Source organism: Ambystoma mexicanum, chromosome 11 (assembly GCF_040938575.1).
Source record: "Ambystoma mexicanum isolate Mex_15411 chromosome 11, UKY_AmexF1_1, whole genome shotgun sequence".
In the NCBI taxonomy this organism is placed as follows: Eukaryota; Metazoa; Chordata; class Amphibia; order Caudata; family Ambystomatidae; genus Ambystoma; species Ambystoma mexicanum.
This window is the reverse complement of record NC_090934.1, coordinates 741,908,756-741,927,617: the sequence shown is the minus strand read 5'-3', so window position 1 is coordinate 741,927,617 and position 18,862 is coordinate 741,908,756. Positions and strand designations below refer to the sequence as shown.

At 45.7% G+C, this 18,862-nt stretch overlaps 1 protein-coding gene across 3 annotated transcripts in view; it reads left to right on the top strand.

The window, feature by feature from the left end:
• USP47 (ubiquitin specific peptidase 47) overlaps positions 1–18,862 on the top strand; it is a 2,970,466-nt gene that overhangs the window by 161,999 nt on the left and 2,789,605 nt on the right. For all 3 annotated transcript variants that reach the window (XM_069623643.1, XM_069623644.1, XM_069623642.1), the window contains one exon: positions 363–476. In XM_069623643.1, coding sequence (XP_069479744.1) covers positions 363–476 — 114 coding nt within the window. The remainder of the gene's footprint in view (positions 1–362; positions 477–18,862) is intronic.

Here is an 18,862-nt window from a genome sequence, read left to right as displayed (position 1 = left end):
TCCCTCACCTCTTGTAAATCTCTGGCTCTACTATAAATGTCGTCAGGCCTAGTACGGTAGTCGCCTGTCTGTTCCCTTTTGTCTCCCACCCCTCCCTTCCGATCTGTGCCTTAGCTCTTGCACTATCTGAAATGTCGCCAGGCCGAGTACGATAGTTAATTTCACATTCTTTTGTTCATGGCCTGTAAGAATGCCATCGTATTTTCCCTCGTTCCCTCCCTTGCCTTGTAGCGCTTTGAAACAGTTCTTTTTATATAGCACCTATACACAATCATATCTGTATTTTTATAAAATGATTATAAATATAAAAGTTGGGGAAACCATTTTGAGTGATCCAAGTACATTTGTCTTTGTCTCTTTAGGCAGCATTGGATCAAAGAAGTGATAAGTCGCTCATTGATGTTGGCTTTGCAGCAGGAAAGAAGAATTTTTTACATTTGATGGATAGAGATGGTGAGCAGCCTCAGCATATGATGGTAAGTACAACCAATGCATCCCTACTTTGAATATAATTGTGGTTGTAAAATAATGTAGATGGCTCTTGTATCTCCTACACTTGGCCTCTTAAAATTTGTACTGAAACCACTAACTTAGCATCACAAACTATCACTGGTGTGAAATCTAACAAAATTAATTATGTGGTCTGATTGTGCTATTACAACTTTATGCTGTTTGCCAGGTGCAATAAAAAAGGACATTTTCATTACAAAACAGCTGCCTCATATAAGCCATCTGAGAGGACACATTTTGAATAACTGCCTCATGTAAAACATCTGCCTACTTGTGCTTAAGTTTCGCAGTTGGTATGCTTTATCAGGGTGTAAAAGAAATATGTAGTGTTGACACAATATTATTTAAGAAATCTCTCTGCTAACAGACCACAGTTTTGTCGGAGCTTGTTAACAGTTTGAGTCGATTCCAAAAATAAACTTGTTTCCATTCTCTCTCCCTTGTCTTCTCTGCTCACTGGGTAACCTACCCCCAAAATATGCATGATCGTCACTGTTTACTATTTTCTCTTCATAGCATTAGATATTACAAATGGTTTTCCTCTGCATTGCAAACATCTGATAGAATATTTTGTATCTCCAATCTTATTAGTGTTGACTTCCTCAAATATTCTTCACGTAAATAATCTTCAGACATATTTCACAATTGTTTATATTCGTCCAAAATGAGCCATCTTCATGTAGGGAACTGTATTTTTTTTTTTTAAACCTGTGAAAGTGTACATATGGATTCAGCGTTTTCCTACACCCAGATGGCACCTAAACTTGTTATTAAGCACCGAGTTACTAAACACAGACAAAACTGATTTGATTAAGGAATTTCTCAAATTATATTATGACAACTGAGAAAATTCTTCCAAGCTCTTAAGCGCACCAATTGTGAAATATATGCACATGTAGGCAGATATTGTATGGCAGGCAGTTATTGTGTAAAACATTTCTTCTGAGAAGATGGTTTGTATGAGGAGGACATTTTGGAATAAAATAGTCTTGAAGTTGATATAAAGTGTGACGATTGCTTACCTATGTGCAAATATGCAGTCTGTCTTTTTGTATAGCATTTTTCTAATCCTCATTGTAACTAGTTCAGACCTAGAAAACTTAAACTGAAGCAACACGGATGATACATGCATGTACATCAATGTGCTTTATGTTCTGAAGCTTTTTGTTGATGTGTTCTTTTGTCAGAAGATGGTTCTTTATTGAGAAGGTTAGGGGAGACTGCAGAGCTGCTGGACCAATGTAGTGCATATTCTGTCACCCTAAACTATCAACAAGAGCACCCCATTGGTACACCTTCAGGGTCCAAGTAAGCTTGCTAAGCTGTCCTCTTATGTTTCATTAATTTAAGAAAGGATATCTCTGGATAATATGCTGAGTTTCAATGCATAAAACTACTTTTTTAAATATAAGACTTTATATAATCAGTTTCTTTTTTATTTGTATTGTGCCATTAGTCATGCATAGGCTTTTTACACAGTACTCTTGAATACAATACAATACACTTTCATTTAAAATGATGTACATCACCAAACCTTTTTGTCTGAGTTTAGCTTTCTCCTGTTTTCCTTTGCATTGGAATGTTTTTAAAAATGCAGTTCATTTAGTAATTTCAAAAGCTCAATTGATAAGATTTCCTTCCCGGCTGATAGCCTGTGCCAAAATTATTGGGTACTTAGCCACTGTGTGGTGGACAAATCTAGCAAAGTATTTCTGTTGCTGAAAATGTGGATTTGGAATTAAGGAGAAGGTGTCTTACATCTTGGATATACCCTTCAACGCACAGATCGCATTCTTCTTTATGATCGAAAGTTTGTCATTTTCTAGAAGTTTCGTTTGTTTTAACCAGATTTAGATGGAAATGCAAGAGTTTGGCACGCCAGGTGGGATTTGGAAATCTTCTTGGGTAGGGTAGCACATATTTGCTTGGTTTCCCACATACACTGAAGTTTTTTTGTACTTTTCATATCAGAAAATGAGGCTCTTGGGCAATTTTGTCAGTTCTCATGAGAGCACGCTTTGCTTTATCCGGATTTGCGACCAGTGTACCAATTGTTCTCTCAGTTTTGGAGAATTTGTTCAGCATCTTTTTGTAAATTTGATAGGAATGAACTATTTTTTTTTTTAAATTTGTGTGATCTCTTATGTCCTCATACCAAGAGTTTTTACGTGGATCTAAAATAGATCTGTATATGAGCAGTAATTTCCAATTGAAATTTGATTTTAGGGAGTGTAATCCTAATTCATATCTCAATCAGGCTATAGGGATAGACATGGGTAGAGAACGTTTTTTTTCCATATTCAGCTTTCTAGGTGTGCCCAATTAAATTTACGGGCACTGAGATTAATTTCCATTGCATACAGAATTGCTGGAATAACTTTGCCTTTGTAAAATTTTAACAAAGGTAGGAGCTAAAATCTACACCGTCTTCATCAGTTATTTCAGTTGACTTCTATTATTGTATTGTTTTGCTCTCCAGTTCATTGGTGAGGTGTTTTAACAACTGGGTTGTTTTGAGATTAAAGCATAGATATTTTAGTCTTTTTACAACCGGCAGGGTGGGCTGTTCATGCACCATTTGGGTAATTGTTTATTTGAATGTTGTACAAAGATTGTTCTATTGGATTTTGAGGGATTGATAACTAGCTCATTTTCTGCACACCCAATAACAATTAACAATTGTAGAGACAATCAAATGTTTGTTTCATCAATTTAATACATATCTCAATAAATAATGTTAATCACACATTTTATTTTATGTTTTTATAAGCCAATTTCTAGTAAATAAGAATTGTACTCAAGTGTACTATGTCAATCCACGATTATACATTTCCTGTTAAATATCAGCTTCTGTACTTTTTCTCAATTTATCACAATAGAATAGACAAATACAAATCTTTAGTATCAGATAGTTTTCTATTTCCTCATGATTTCAATAATGACCCTACAATGCAGATTCATAGTAGAGTAGTTTCTTATTGAATGTCCAATACTAGATTTATGTCTTTACGCGTTTCAGGAGTTGTCTATTCTCTTCCTTAGGTTCAGGTATCCCATCTATAGTAAATAAGTAATCATAGTATCATCACCCTTATCTTTAGTTTACATTACAAAAGTATTTTTGTCTGTCATACTACTTCATCACATAATGAACAGGACTGCGAGACTTGTCCTTGGCCTCAAGTCCTGGGATCGTATCTCTCCAGTTCTGAAATCTCTTCACTGGCTCCCAGTGGATGCAAGGATCAAATTCAAAACCCTCTGCATTGCCCACACGGCTTTCTGGGGCCTGGGTCCAAAATATCTTCAGCGATCCCTCCGCAAATACCTCCCCTCTCGAGCTCTTTGCTCCTCTACCTCCAACTCACTCAGGGTCAGTCGTTTTTCTAAGAAACGAGTTGGGGGTAGATCTGTCTTCGGCTGGGGCCTCCCTCTGGAACAGCCTCCCTGCCACTCTAAAACTTGAGGAGAACGATCTCTGGTTCCGGAAGCACCTCAAGACCATCCACTTTCTTTTCTTCTGCCTTCGCTCCTCCTCTCCCCTGCTGATCTGTTCTCTCTTGGCACCGTGCACCTGGCCATCCTCTGTCTTTTGGGCCCTGGTACCTGCTAATCCTGTCACCCTCCCGCACTGCCTCTGGGCCACCCCTTGCACTGGGGTCTGTATCTGTACCCATACAGCCCCCCTTTTTCGTCCTGAACTTATCGGACCTACCCTGTCTGCTGCCTTAAACCTAGCACTTGCAAATTGCTGGCTGCATTACCACTGTTTGTTGCCTTCATTATTTATTTATTGTTATTTATCTGTTTCTCCTCTGCTTCGCACTTTCCACCTCTTCCCCCCCCCCCCCTTCCATGCCCTTTTCCCCTCCCCCCCCTCTCCCATGCACTTTCGCGTTCTTAATGTCACTGGGCCTAGTATGATTGCTGTTTTGTTCTCCCCTGTTCCCCTCCCTTTCCTTGTCGCGCTCTGAAACACTTGTGTAGGAGCGCGATAGAAATAGAATATCAATCAATCAATCATAATTGACTGTGTTCCTTCCTATTTTGACCTTCTGGTGAGCTAAAAATATTTCCTGTAAAAATCAAAATCATAAGAGTATACTACTTAGCTAATCTCCATTATTAATAACCCAATGGTGGGCGTTTAAAGTCACAAGAGTGCTTTCTCAATGTGCCCAGTTTACCTGTTTAATATTGTCATCCAATAGATCGTGGTGCCGGATGTCTATTCAATTACCCTTTTTGTAGCCCTTTGATGGTTAGCCTTTAGGTGGTGGTGCTCAGCCTTAGAAGTTGTTCCCCTTATATGTCATCCCAGGGTTTAAATGATCTAAGTGGAGCTTAAATGATATAATTTCTAATCCACTTGAAGCTTGGATGCCTTACCTCCTATTCTTTTCGTTATTCAATTCATGGCCGTGGCGAAAAGAAGCTGCAAAATGGCCGCCGTTTATTTATATGTATCGTCATAGTGACGCGGTTGCCTGATGATGAATTTTATTAAACAAGCACTACTTTCGCGTTACTCCAGATACATAGGTTGACTGTTTTGAATTTCTAAGTGAGCTTCTGTTCTTTTTATTTTGTAATGTCTTTTACATTGTGTTATTTTCTTTTTTACTTGACTTTATTTATTATGGTGCAAACCTAGTTCAAGAGCAGTGGATCATTTTACAGTGCTAGGGTGCTACCATTGGACTTTGCATTTTATTTAGTAATGCAGTATTGTTGGTAAAGAGAGGAAGGTTTTTTTTCTCATCTGGCAGATATTGTTGAAAGAGCTTGTTTTTAGTGTTTCGCAGTTCTGGTGGATGGTGGAGGCGTTTCAGTTCTCTGTTGGGATAGAGTTTCAGATGGTCTGGTCATGGCAGGAAGAGGACTGCTTGTCAGTCTTTTCTTTGCCGTCTAGCTTAGACCCAATCTTTAGATGGTTTTGCGGCATTAGGTGCGAGAACCTCACAAGTTGTGGAGTTTAGCTGCCAAGTACATTATTGGTGTTCTGATCAAGACTGCTTTGTAGGTGATACATGCAGTTTAGAATATGATCCTAGTTTGTCAGGGGTAGCCAGTGAAGCTTTTGCAGTGTTTGCGAGATATGGTCTAATTTGCAGATGCCTTAAATGAACATTGGCTATGGCCTGGTAGACTGTCTTAAGGAGGTGGGGCGGAGGGGGTGGCGACCAGTTGTGAGGCTGGAAGCCCAGTTTGGAGGTTGTTCCTTCGATGTGCGAGTTCAGAAGGCCTTTGACCACCATGCAGAAGTTGTGCAGGTACATGAGGGGTGATTTTGCAGAGTCCTGTAGCCATTCTGTTTGGGCCTTTTTGGCTATGTGCTTTTGGAAGTAAAGGGTGCTGTCAAAAATAAAGCCCAGGGATGAATTTGACATCAGTTGGGTGAAGCCATTTTTGCATATGTTGTTTGGTGGGGTCGGGAAACAAGGACGAACTTGGTATTGGTGGGTTCAATTTGAGGCAGGTGTCATCATCCATGTTTGGAGGATGGTATTTGCGGAAGCAAGCAATGTGCTGAGGTCTACGACCTTAAGGTGCAGCTGAGTGTCATCAGCAGATTGATAAATCACCATGTTGGTGCCATTTAGGAGTGTTCCCAAGATGTTCATGTATACATTTGAGTATGATTGGAAAGAGGATGGTGGAACCTTAGGAAACCCCACATGCGACGGAGTTGGTTGGATCTTAATGAACCCATCTGTTCAGCCTGTTGTCGACGGATAGGTAGGACGCACCCTATTTTAGCAAAGTTTGTCCAGCCTGTAGTTACACTTTCAGAATTAATCATTAGAGAGCAAGCGAGAAAAGATATTTTAATTGTGGTGCTGTATGGTAGCTTCTCCTTTTTTGGATAGTTTAGCAGTAATCCATCTCTGCTATAGTAGCATATATATTTTTATCTATTTTTATGCTGTCCACACACTGTTAACCAGGAACCTGTTTTTACTTTTAATTATTTCAGAGTTCATGCTGTAAGAATGAAAAGGGGGTGTTGAGCTGATCTGACATAAGATGAGCCCTATCAACCTGTAACTGCCATATGGTCTGTGGCCGTAGCACAAGTATTTATTTTTTGGAATTGTCGATTGTCCATCTTCTTCCCTGAACATTGCAACTTGCAGCACCAGTTTGACTTTTATTTTTAGGCTTCCTCACTAGCAACACATTTGCATTGCTTTATATACACGTACCGTAGAGTCAGGGTAAGGGGGCGGATGCCCCACCTGGCTCACCCCTGGTGCCCAGTGCACCCCCAGCCTCCCTCTGGCACCCTATTATCCGCCCCGCCCTCCCCTGGCACCAACAGCTGCCTCCTCTAGTGACACTGCACCTTGCTGACCACATTCACCCCTGACATTTTTTATTGCGTACTTGGCCCAGTGTTCTATATTTGCTTTCACCAGTGCTTAAACTGTCTACAGGTTTCCTTTCCCGAACAGACTTAAGCAGCATCAAGCAAAAACTGTAACAGTCTGAGGCAAGAGGAGGGACGGAGGGAGGGAGAAAAGCAAGGGCAGGTCTACTGTGTTCCACATGCAGCAGTTTACTGGTCAGGCATTTAATGTCAGTGTGTAATCAGTGGCCAGATTCTTTGAAGAAAACTGTAACCATGGCTAAATGTATATTTTAAAGCCCCTCTGGGCTACTCGGCTGTGCGGCATTGGAGCACGAGACAGACGAGGCCACAAACGCTGCAGGAGAGTTCTGGGAGGATCTGTAGGGGTACTTCCTCCCGTGCCGAGAGCTCACTGGTAACAGGTGGGGTGACTGCGCCTGCCCTGGCGACTTGGAGAGCCAGATGGCCTCTGTGGCGAGCATGCCCTTCTGAGGCACAGCAAGGGAAGGAAGTAGTGGACCCCAGCGAGAGACCGTAAGCAGTGCCAGTGAGCTGTGAAAGACTGCAAACTACTGGATTGACATGGCCTGCAGAGGACTTCTACCTAGCAGGAGCTGTGCAGTTAGAAGCCCTGTAGTCGGACTGGGAGATGAAGTAAGACAAATATCTGCCAGGAGATGCAGCTTGGCTGGGCGAGTGGGTTCAGGGGTGAAAGACCCTGGGGGCACCTCAGTGCCCAGACAGTACCTAAGGTGAAGCTAATGCTGTAATACTACATACGAAGTCTGGCTGAGATTCAGTGCTTTGCTGGGAGGTTCATTGCTTCTCATTAGTCAGACACCCAACACATAGTCTCCCTGAGGTGGTGTTCCCTCAAGTTTATAGAACTTGTGGCAGTTAGCTGAAGCCACCCCTACAATATAATTTTCCTATGTGGGCACAGTGCTTATGGGGGATGTACTTTAGATTCAGACCACTTCTCGTTGGAACATATTGCTGATTCAAGAATATATATTGATAAGAAGACCAGATCAGCAACACGGGAGACCTTCGTACAAAGATCCCTGGTCTGACCACAACCATTTTAGTGGAGGAAGCTGGCATGAGACTGGCGCCGTAATTCAGATGCTAACATTAGCTTTGGTTTATACGCTGTTCGCGCAGGCTGATAGCTTTGCATATTTTTTTGAATGATGCAAAGTCTAAAGCTGAGCAAGGGAGAAGACATTCAGCAGGGTTTGGAATGAGCACCTAGGCTTTGCTCTGAGGTTAAGACACCTCGCAAACTACTGCTTTGGCTAAGATAGCAGTGGATTGCAAAGCTATTAATGGGATGATGTTGAGCATTATTTTGGCTTCTTTCAAGACGGATTTCTCAAATCCTTTCAGGTTCAATTTCAACTATTAAAAAGCCAAGCTCTTGCAGTCCCTGGCAGAGAGGAAAGCTGAAGTACATAAGCTTGGGGAAAGTGTAGACTTTTTAGCAAGCAATCAGGACTTTGCTGAAGATGAAAAATCCAGCAATGTCTTGCTGGAAGAGTTGTGATGTCGCTCGATTTGGATTTGCATTATGAAGATTTGGAAGATAGTTTCAGAAGTTGGTGTATATATATGAGCTACGAACCTTAAAGAAGGAACTGAAGTTATGGATCCAAGAAGCTGTGTTCAAGAAATTGTCAGTGAGATTCCAAGATGGCCGCAGAGCTGGAAACACTGTGACCACAGCTTCTCCGAACCCCGGGGCCACAATAACAATCTAAAAACAACTTTCTGCCCACCCCAGGCACAAGATGTGGCAAGCAGAACCCCAGAGAAGAGAACCACACTAGGGGCGCGACGAAACGGAGACGCACAGGTGTAGAATAGGAGACTCCAGGGAGGCGGCAGAGCGAAGCTCCAAGCTGAGGGATCGGTCGTGCAGCATAATCCACGTGGTTGAGGATTCACCCAGCAAGGGTACGGTTACCCCCCAGGCGTGATGGAGGGCGAATCCAAAATCAGCTGAAGCGCAGGAGGACCGCGACGAGCCTCGCACGAGCCCCCACAGAGCACAGACAAGGGAGGGTGACTGAGCCTCTCGTGGGGAGGCGGCCAGCTGCAGCGAACAGCAGCGCCATGCAGAGAGGAATTCCCCCAGGCTTGAAGGCGAGCTGGGCAGAAGACGGCGGCAGCCCGGCCAGAGAAAGAAGCAGAGATCTGAGAGGAGCCGTGTAGGGAGAAAAGGCAAGTAAAGTTGGCGGAGCCTCCCGGGGGAAGGGGGCCGACTGTGGCGCAGAGAGCAGGCAGGAGGAGCCCAAGGGAATACCTGCACACAAGCCAAAAATATTGACTTTACTAAAGCGTGGTAACGCCACAGCCCACAACTGGGTGGGACCTGCAGCCTAGATCTGGAATAGATATTGAAGACCTCGGGTGCCTAAACACACAATTAAGTGTGTGAATACAATTGGGGTAGGCACACAAGCTCTAGTGTTTTATCTACAATCTCCTATTTTGCTATTTTTCCTGTGTTTGAAAAGGGCAATAAGCGCAGACCAATTAAGACTGGTGCAAGACCCATAGCAAGAAAAACCCCACTCCCCACATTGAGGAACACTCGACCCATATCGGTGAGGGTCTCCCAAGGCAGTGGTGACTGGGTGAGAAGCCCAGGGGTAGGCCGGGATCTACCCGCAAGAGGAATAGGGTGTCTAGCCCAGCGCAGACCTGAGGACCAGGGTCAGTGCTCAAGCTCCTCAAGGGGCGATGCCATAAGTGTGAGCAGGCGAAGAACCATGTGACAGCAGTGAAGAAAGGAACAAACACCCCAGTCGGGCAGCAAAGGATCGACCAAGTAAAGTGGTATCAAAAGGCCTGGCCCCCGAGCTGAGAGGGAATCCTACACATCTCAAAGGAGGCGCCAGCCCCGCGCCCTCACGGAAACTGCCAGGAAAACACAATCCAAACTTAGGATCTCAGGCTACCATGTCAAAGGCAAAGGGGAAAGACACCGCCGTCACAGCAAAGGGGTCCAGGAAGCCCCAAGACTCCAATCGCCAGAGGATGTGGGGACGCGAAACAGCATCTCCCAGACAAGGGGCGGCAGAGGATGGCGAACCTGAAAAAGGTGACAGTAGGAGACCAGCGCCTGGCCAAATCCCTGCCGCATGGGCAGGAGGAATTGGGGGTGGGGTGTAATGTTGTTCATGGTTATTGTTTTTTTTTGTTGGAAATCAATAAAACGTACCTCCACACCTTTGCCACTACCATACAGCGACTACCAACAAAATAAATTTGGTATAGCTGGGCACACACCGACTCTTCAGCAATAGTACTCTATCCAAAACCACCAACAGGGCCCACCCACATGCCTGACCTTTGGGCTGCTTAGTGGAGCCTAGCCAGCCACCTAAATCCTAAGCTAGCGAAAATGCACACAAGCACCTCTTAATCTAGACAATTAGAACCTTCCATCACGTTGACTGTGGTCACGACGGCATTCCAATCAAAAAGAGCATTGAGGCCATTCAAATGGGGAAAGAGCGCTATATAAATAACCAAATACAAGACAATGTTTTGTTGCCCCTAGAAGTCATTTTTAGGTGAATGGATCAATATTTGGGGGTATTTCACTTTTTTTTTTGCAAAATTTATTTTTATTTAAGTTTTGACACAGGAGACGGTACATCACATCACAAAAACATCGGTGTGGAGGAAAGTAAAAGTAGTCAACACACACAATACTTTGTGAGGATCCTCAGGATGGGGTGACCCCCCCCCCCCAAGTTCAGTGTCCAATAGCCGTCCTGTGAGTATGTGCCAACTTTGCCAAATCGCAACATGTATATTAGTCTCCCCACAGGTTGGGCTGGTGGAAGCTATGTCCTAGTGCTGGGATGATGCGGTTTTGCCGGGTAGCGAAGCTGAAGCGCTGATGGGCAGTCCCACCACATATGCCAATATTTGCTGGTCTGGCCACAGTTTCTCCAGCATAGGGGGCTAACGTCAGGATACATCTTGGAGAGCCTTTGTGGGTTCAGGTGCCTCCTTAAAACAAGCCTGCCATTATGCATCTTATGTTGTGTAGCATTTATGGAGGACCACCCTGCTCTGTAGATGGTCTACCACGCGTCTGTATCCCCTGGGAGATGCAGATCCACCATTACCTTTGGGTGTTAGTGATCAGTATGTGATCTCTGGTCCAGAGGGAGGAATAGAGCACCGAGATGAGGCCCCGGGAGTCGGTGTGTGAGTTGAGGATTTGTCGAACTGGGTCAGCGGGCGGCTTAGCTTGTGTGCCCAGCATCAGTCCGTCAGTGACCCTTTCAATTGGAGAAATTTCAGGGGGGTATGTTGGGAATCCTGAGGGCCTCTTCCAGGTCGCCTTTGGCCAGAAGGAACCCTCTTTCAACATATGGCCAGGTCTGGACATGCCTGCTTCGTAGTATGTCTGAAATCTAAGGGATTCTGAGATTTTTTTATTTCTTTTTGTCCCCGATTGGGGGTGGGGCGCGGCCCATATGCAGCTTTTGGCCAGGATTTGACGCCCTTTGTTTCACCAGAGGGCTTCCAACGGACTGTGAGAACCGGGTGGTATCGTATTCGCATCGGTAATCTCCCACGTGGTACCCATAGCCATTCCCTTAGGGTTACTGCTGCAAAGAGGCTATTGTCCTTTGCGACCCATTGTTTATCCCCTCTCACCCTTAAGTGGTCCATCAAGACCCGAAGCTGGGCAGCACAGTAATACTCGTAGAAGTCTTACAAGCCCATACCACCCTCCCCTTTAGGTACGATTAGGGTGCTGTAACAGATACTAGGTCTTTTCCCTGCCCACAAAAATGTTAGTACAATTCGCTTTATTCCCTCGTGGAAGTGGTCCGGTCATATCCGGGTTACGTCTGGCATAAGAATACCATCTTGGCAGGATATTCATCTTTATTATTGTGTGACGAGCCTCCCACGTCACCCTCAGTTTTGACCACATCTGGAAATCTACCTTGATTTTATCCCACAAAGGCTGTTAATTGGTCTCGTACAGCATGCTAGAGTTCTGTATCTGTAGGCCCCGATTTGCTAATGTTCTGACCTTGAGGGGGATGGGAGGTTTCAATAATAGTGCCAGGGTTTTTGTGATGTTAAATTTTCACCCGCAGCGACTCATCCGCCAATGCCCCAAGAAAGGCAGGGACCGAAGAGCTACGGCGTGCAATATACACTAGTATATCATCTTTGTAGAAGTCTAGTTTGCACCCTGTTGTCCCAAACTCTTATCCGCCTATCTGCACGCACTGTGAGCGCCAATGGTTCTAGTGTCAGGGCTAAGATTAATGGGGACAACTGGCATCCTTATTGCAACCCACAGGTTAACTGGAACTCGGGAGAGGCCACGCCGTTAACCACTACCTTGGCCCTTGTGTTACAGTACAATGCCATTGTGCCCGCAAGTCACCTGGGGCCGAGGCCGGTCTTTCTTAATACCTGTTCCATTAACCGCCACTCCTCCCGGTCAAAAGCCTTCTTGGCATCAACTGATGGCAAACTAGGGTCTTCTGTCGCCTCTGTGCCCCAGCAATAATATTCAGTGTTTTGCGGATGTTGTCCGTACCTTGTCTAACCCTGATGAATTCGACCTGATTATTGTGAACAAGGTTCAAGAGGACCGGGTTCAATCTCCCTGTCAGAACTCTAGCAAAGTCCACGTTTATTAACGATGTGGGTCTATATGACCTACAATTCATTTTGTCTCTACCCTCCTTTGGAGAACTACAATACATGCTTGAGTCAACGAGTCATGGGCCCTCCCGCCATCTAACATACTATTGAACAACTGCACCAGGAATGGTACCTGGAATGGACTGTGTTATTTATAATGAGTTTGAGTGTGCCTGTCTTGTCCCGGGGCTGAACCCGCTTTCATCTTTGAGATGGCGTTGAGAATTATTGTTGCTTATCGGGGGGGTCTAGGGTGGTTATGTCTTCCGGTTTTAGCTCTGGGAGTACAAGCCCATCGTGGTAATATCGAGAGTCCCTGTGCATTCAGTGGCATATAATTGGGTGTAGTATTCACAAAAGAGCTGGACACTTGCTTCTGGCTTGTTGTGGATCATGCCATTTTTGTCCCTAATTCTATAGACCGCTCGTTCTGCCCTTTGGCTCCTAGACGAGCTTCTATCATTGTGTGGGCCTTGTCCCGCTTTTCATAGTATCTATGTTTGATATAGCGTAATTGTGCTATCGCCTTCCCCCTCCAATTGTCCCCCAGCTCCCTCCTCAGCTGCCAGATCTCGCCACCCTCATCCGCGCTCTGCAAAGCCCTCTCCTTCCCCCTAATTTCCAGCTTTAGTTTATTTTCAAACAGCGTTCTCTCCTTTTTGTTTTGCCATACCTTCTGAAATTAGGAGGCAGCGGAAGGTGGCCTTGGCTGCCTCCCAGATTATGTAGGGGTGGTGGTGGGGGGCGGGGGGGTTTGTGTCATCCACGACCTTAAGCTGGAAGAATTCTTTAATTGTCTTTTGGAAGTATCCCAGAAGGCCAGGTCCCTGTATAGTGTGTCTTTACATACCCATTGTGTGGGGTGCAGGGTCCAATCTCCAGGGTTGGTCCACAACGGTCATGGTCTGACCACCCCACCACTTGTATGTCTGCATCAATCATGGTGTGTTCTTGTGAGGCGTCCAGCAGTATGTTGTCAATTCTTGTAAAGGTAGCATTAAGCAGGGAGAAAAAGGTGAATGCTTGTGCAGATGGATGCAGTATTCTCCATATGTCTATCATAAAATGTTCGAGCAGGAGGAACCGCAAAGCATCACTGTCTTGGGCATTGGGAGGGACCGATTATTTGGTTGTCTCCTCCACAGATGAGGTGGCCTGTCTTTCATGAGTTAAGTGTCTCTAGTGTGGTGGTGCAGAACTGAACTTGTCCTTGGTTGGGGGCGTTGGTGAACAGAGTGCGACTGCTGTTTGGCCTATGTTCCCATTCACTGCCAACCATCTCCCCTACAATCCTCTTTTGACATGCAGAATTTCAAGATCCAATGACTTTTTAATTAACATCCCAACCCCCGCTTTCTGAGGGACCCGATGCCCACAGTGCGCTCCATAGCTCCTTCCCTCGCAATGTATACTCTCTCCCCCGCTTTGAATTTAGTTTCCTGTAGGAAAAGTATGTCTAGCCCCGAGGTTTTGAACTCCTGCAACAACATGGAACATTTCTGGGATGAGTTCAGCCCTTTTATGTTCAGAGACCCCATCCTGATACTAATGTTATACATGGTCCGACATCCCACCAGACGATTAACCAACGTGCTATTCGATTTGACACACAATACAGCAGCTGACTATTTAGTAAACCTGACGCACCCCAACCCAGCTTCCCTTTTTTTATGTACAATACCATGCCTCCAACCAATCCCCAACTTTCCCCGACTCCCGTCAAGTAGACTGGGAGTCGAGCGGCTCTTTTTAGTGTGGAGACGCCCAATAGGGCGGGGTAGGGAAGGAAGTCTGGGGGATTGAAGATGGGCTTTCAGGGAGTGGCAGAAGGATGAGTAGGTAGGGGTGGAGCGGATGGAGAGCGGGAGGGTGTTCCAGTGTAGGGTGGCCAAGAGTTGGAAGGAGCGGAAGCGTGAGGAGGCACATGGGGCTGGGGGTACAGTGATGAGGTAGAGGTTTGCTGAGCAGAGAGAGCGGGAGGGGGAGTAAAATGAGAGGAGGGAGGAAAGGTAGGGGGCGCCAGGTCATGGAGAGATTTGAAGACAAGACAGAGGAATTGAAATTTCAGTTGAGGAAAACGGGTCATTGTAGAGACTATTGATTAGTGCCCTTCACTCGTTGTTCAAGGGCAGCAATGGTTTTAGCCTGCGGCTCCTTCATGCCCATGATTGTAATATTGACCTTCGCTCCCAGTTCTCGAGGTAGTGTATTTTCAGGGCCAGGTCCCTCACCTTCTCTTCCAGCTCCTGCATGCATACCTACGTCCTCATTTCAATCCGGTCCACCAATAGCTGATAGTTTTCGATCGATTCAAACTTCTATTCAACCTTCTCTACTCTCCCTTGCAGGTCCGATATTGCCACTGTTAGGCCAGTCTTTATAGATCTGATTGCCCCATCGGGACTGCGGCCGTGTTTCTCCTGAAGCCCTGTAGTTTCTTTGGAGTAGGCGGATCCAGTGAGTGGCAACAGGAGGTGTCTGCCTTCAGACTCTGTGTCTCCTTCCGTAGGAGAGGTCCCCATGCCTTCTGCCCAAGCTGGTGCGCCAGTGTGCGAGGCGAGCTTGTCGGCAGGCTCTGTCCATGGATATGTCTGCGGCCGCCAGGCCTGGATTCCTGTGTCTAGACTCGCCGGACTTTCTTTGTGTGGCTGGTTCTTGGTGTCTGCACCCATGGACCCCACCCGGCCTGGGCCTCATGGCGGTCCCCCTGGCCTTGATGCTGTACTTCTGTGACTTGGGGGCACCCTCTGTCACCCCCGGTGGCGGGACGGGCCCAACCAGGCCCGGCGTTGTCCGAGCCACCACTATCCCCTGCTCTGTTCGGTATCTTGTGGTGGGGCAGCAGTGTGCATTAATGGAACACAATGGGGCCCCCCGCTCTGCTGCTGCAAGTGTTGTCTGCCAACTTGGGTGGCGCAGGGAGGCGAACTGTGCTCCCTGCGTGGGGGGGGGGTGTACAAGAGCCCCACCAATGGGAGTTCTCGCTGATCTCAGCCCCCCACAGACATCACGGGCCCAATGTGTCCGGGCCATAGGGAGGAGGGGCGATTATGCCGGTCCCACTGTTCTTATTAAAATCCTCCGGCCCCCACCCATTTGATGGTGCACTGAGATGGTGTGGCGGGTGAGGGGTGCACAAACCTCCAGAAGGTGCATTACGCCATGACGGGCCACGGGAGACCCTCTGGAGCAATGCGGCTGAGGCCGCTCCTCATCTGCCGGGTCGCAGGCCCCCGCTGCTGTCGCAGCCAAGCCAGTCCCAAGGGCTGTCGGGGTCCGGGTATCTTCTCTCACTCTGCGAGGTTGAGTGCCCACACCAGTCCTGCCTTAGCTGCTCACCGGGCCTCGTGGGTGTTCTGTGTGGGCCCTGGTTCTCATCCACGTCTTATATATGCAGCTCCGTAGCCCCAGCAGGCTGCTGCGCCACACAGCAGATTTCTACAGTGTCACTGGACCGTTCCTCCTCAGATTTGGTATGCCGCTTTAGGGCACCCTCCAGTTGCTCTCTTCCAAGTTTACCGGGTTTTGCTCAGCTATGTCTCTATATTTTATAGGTTTGTTTGCTGGGGCTGAGGGAGGCAGTGGATTAAGAGTCCATTCCATCCACGCCCCCCTGGTGGTCTCCGTATTGAACTCTTATAAGGTACCAAGATACTGGGATCCATACCATTTAATTGTAGAATAGATTTGTTTGGGAGAGATCTGTTTTTGGTTTACATGTGTTTAAAATTCAGGGTTAAAAGTTGGGTAATGCTGGTGTCTAGTACTCGAGGCCAGAATTGAATTGTGAGGGAATTTTCACCAGATGGGAGGCTTACTTTCACCTCATCATGCATTGATTGCAGCTTACAATAGACACAAATGATGAAGGTCCTTGCTATACTTGTTTGGGGCTTATTTCCCCCCACAAAGCCAGTCAAGGTATGGAACTTCATAACAGAGGATGTGCCAGGAAATTTTGCACTCCAAGAAACCCATCTTCTCTGAAAAGAGCAGAAACTATTCACAAACGGGTTGCTTCCTCAGGTTTTCCACATTTCTGCTAGCACAGAAACATGTGGGGTTTTGATAGTATTCCACTAAATGTTCCCATTTCAGTAGTCCAGTACCCTTGCAGATCAGGAAGATTTTTTTTCTTTCGTTTATCCTGGTGTAACCCCTTGACGATTGCGACAATATGTGCCCCATCTCGCCACAACATTTTCTTCAGGATGCTGTTAAATTCATGTTTTGCAGAAAGTGAGAATATGCTAGTGGGTACGTTGAATTTTTGTATGGGTTGAAACGCTTGATCATACAGATGATCTATTTATTTACTTTATTTCTAAAGTAGCAAGGGCATAGCGCTAGACAGAACAAACAGAACGTAAAACAAATAGGACCTGAGGAAAATCGGTTTCAAAATCATGCGCTGGCAAGCAGCAGGGCATTCCAGCATATTGGTGCCGCATAGGGAAAGCATCCGTTGGTGACCAGGGCTAGTTTTGCTTTTGGGATTTGTAGCAGACATGAGGAGTTTGTCATAGCTTCCCATTAGGAGAATGCTTAAGTCAATCTATCGGATTGATCAACTGGGATCTTCCTGTATAGACAATTGTGCGTAATGCACAATGTCCAAAAGGTGATGTGTTTATCTATAGGAAGTCAATGTAGAGCCCTTCTGGCTGTGATCCAGGACCATCAACGCACGATCTACGTTATTCTGAAACACCTTTTGGCGATCGATGTCACCCTTCCCGATACCCTACAGGATGCTAGCACAGTAATCGAGGCGTGCTCAGGCCAGAGTAGCGCAGTTGGTGGCAACAAGAAAAGGTCTAAGTTGTGTAAGCAATTTGATGTAGGAGATGCCTGAGACCAAGCTGTTGACCTGACATGAGCCTTCATGATAAGCTCTTGGTTAAAGACAACCCCTAGAGTCTTAACCTTTGGTGAGATATCCAGGATGCATTCAGCAATTTGGAAGGATTGATAATTGGCACCCAGTATACGCAACTGATCTGCCGTATCAGTGATCATAGCTCTGTTTTTGCGTTGTTTAAATCCAACCCCTTGTCAGTCATACAAAATATAGATAAGGTTGTAGATTTTAGTGACGGGTGTGGTGGGCGTGCTGTAGTTGCCTGAGAGTGGTATAAGGCACTGACTGTAGTCGGCATAGTTGGCGTACACTACGCCTTCTGCATCCAACAACAGTGAAGATATTAAATAAGGTGGGAGATGTACACTATCCCTGCGGAACTGTACAGGCTACCAAGCACCCAGCCGCAGTGGCATCATCATTGAACACTCTAGCAGTCCAGTCGAACAAAAAAGACTTAATCCAATTGGAGCAAAAAGGAGGCCCAATCTTGTAGTCTGGAGACCAGGATAAAGTCGTCTATCAAATCAAAAATTGCGTTAGGAGGGCAGTTTTACCATTTTCACAATGTTGCAGCATGGTAGCCTTAAGGTCCAGTAGGGTTGGTTCTGTACTGTGAGCACTCCTGAATCCTGGCTGTTTCTGCCCCACTTTAGCATGGAGACTGTCTTGTATTTGAAGGTGAGCAACCTTGTCTAGAATCTTCACTAGAAATGGAGTATTACAGTTGGGGTAATGGTTATTTACCATCTCAGGATCCAGAGATTGCTTTTTGAGTAAAGGAGAGATCCAGGTCAGTTTGATGCTTGGTGGAACAAAGCTTTCATGAAATGAAACTTTCACACATTTTGTAATGATAGGAGCACGCTGAGAAGCACAGGTTTTGACCACAGATGCTGGGCAAATGTCGCCTTGACAGCTTGTGGGCTTAATCTTTTCTAGGATCTCAAGAACGTCTGCTTCTGAAACCTCCCTGAATTTAAACTGGGGAAAAGGATCTATCGTGGAGGGGCAGCACCTTGTAGGCTGAAGGGAAAGCGGAGAGAATTTATTTGGCTACCTAGATGCCTGGATAGAAGTGCAGAGAGAGATAGTGTAAGGAATACACCATTTTCTCATGTGCATTTCACCTATACTAGAATAGGTTGCATTTTAACTGGCACCCCCTTGTTGGAGAGAGTCGAAGACCCTTCCATGCACTGTAAACACCACACAATGTGAAATTATTTTGATTTCTGTAGGTTGCCTAAAATCGGCTGAAAAAAATCTGTCTTTTGGTTAGGCGACCTACAAAAATCAAAATAATGACATAGAACTGAGAAATCTCTATTGTGTTGAAGACGATTCATTTTTAAAGTAAGCAAATGAAGCATGCAGCAGGCTCGCTAGCAAACTTAAGACCAACTTTTAAACAATACCTTTCTGCCATAAAGGGGAATTACTTA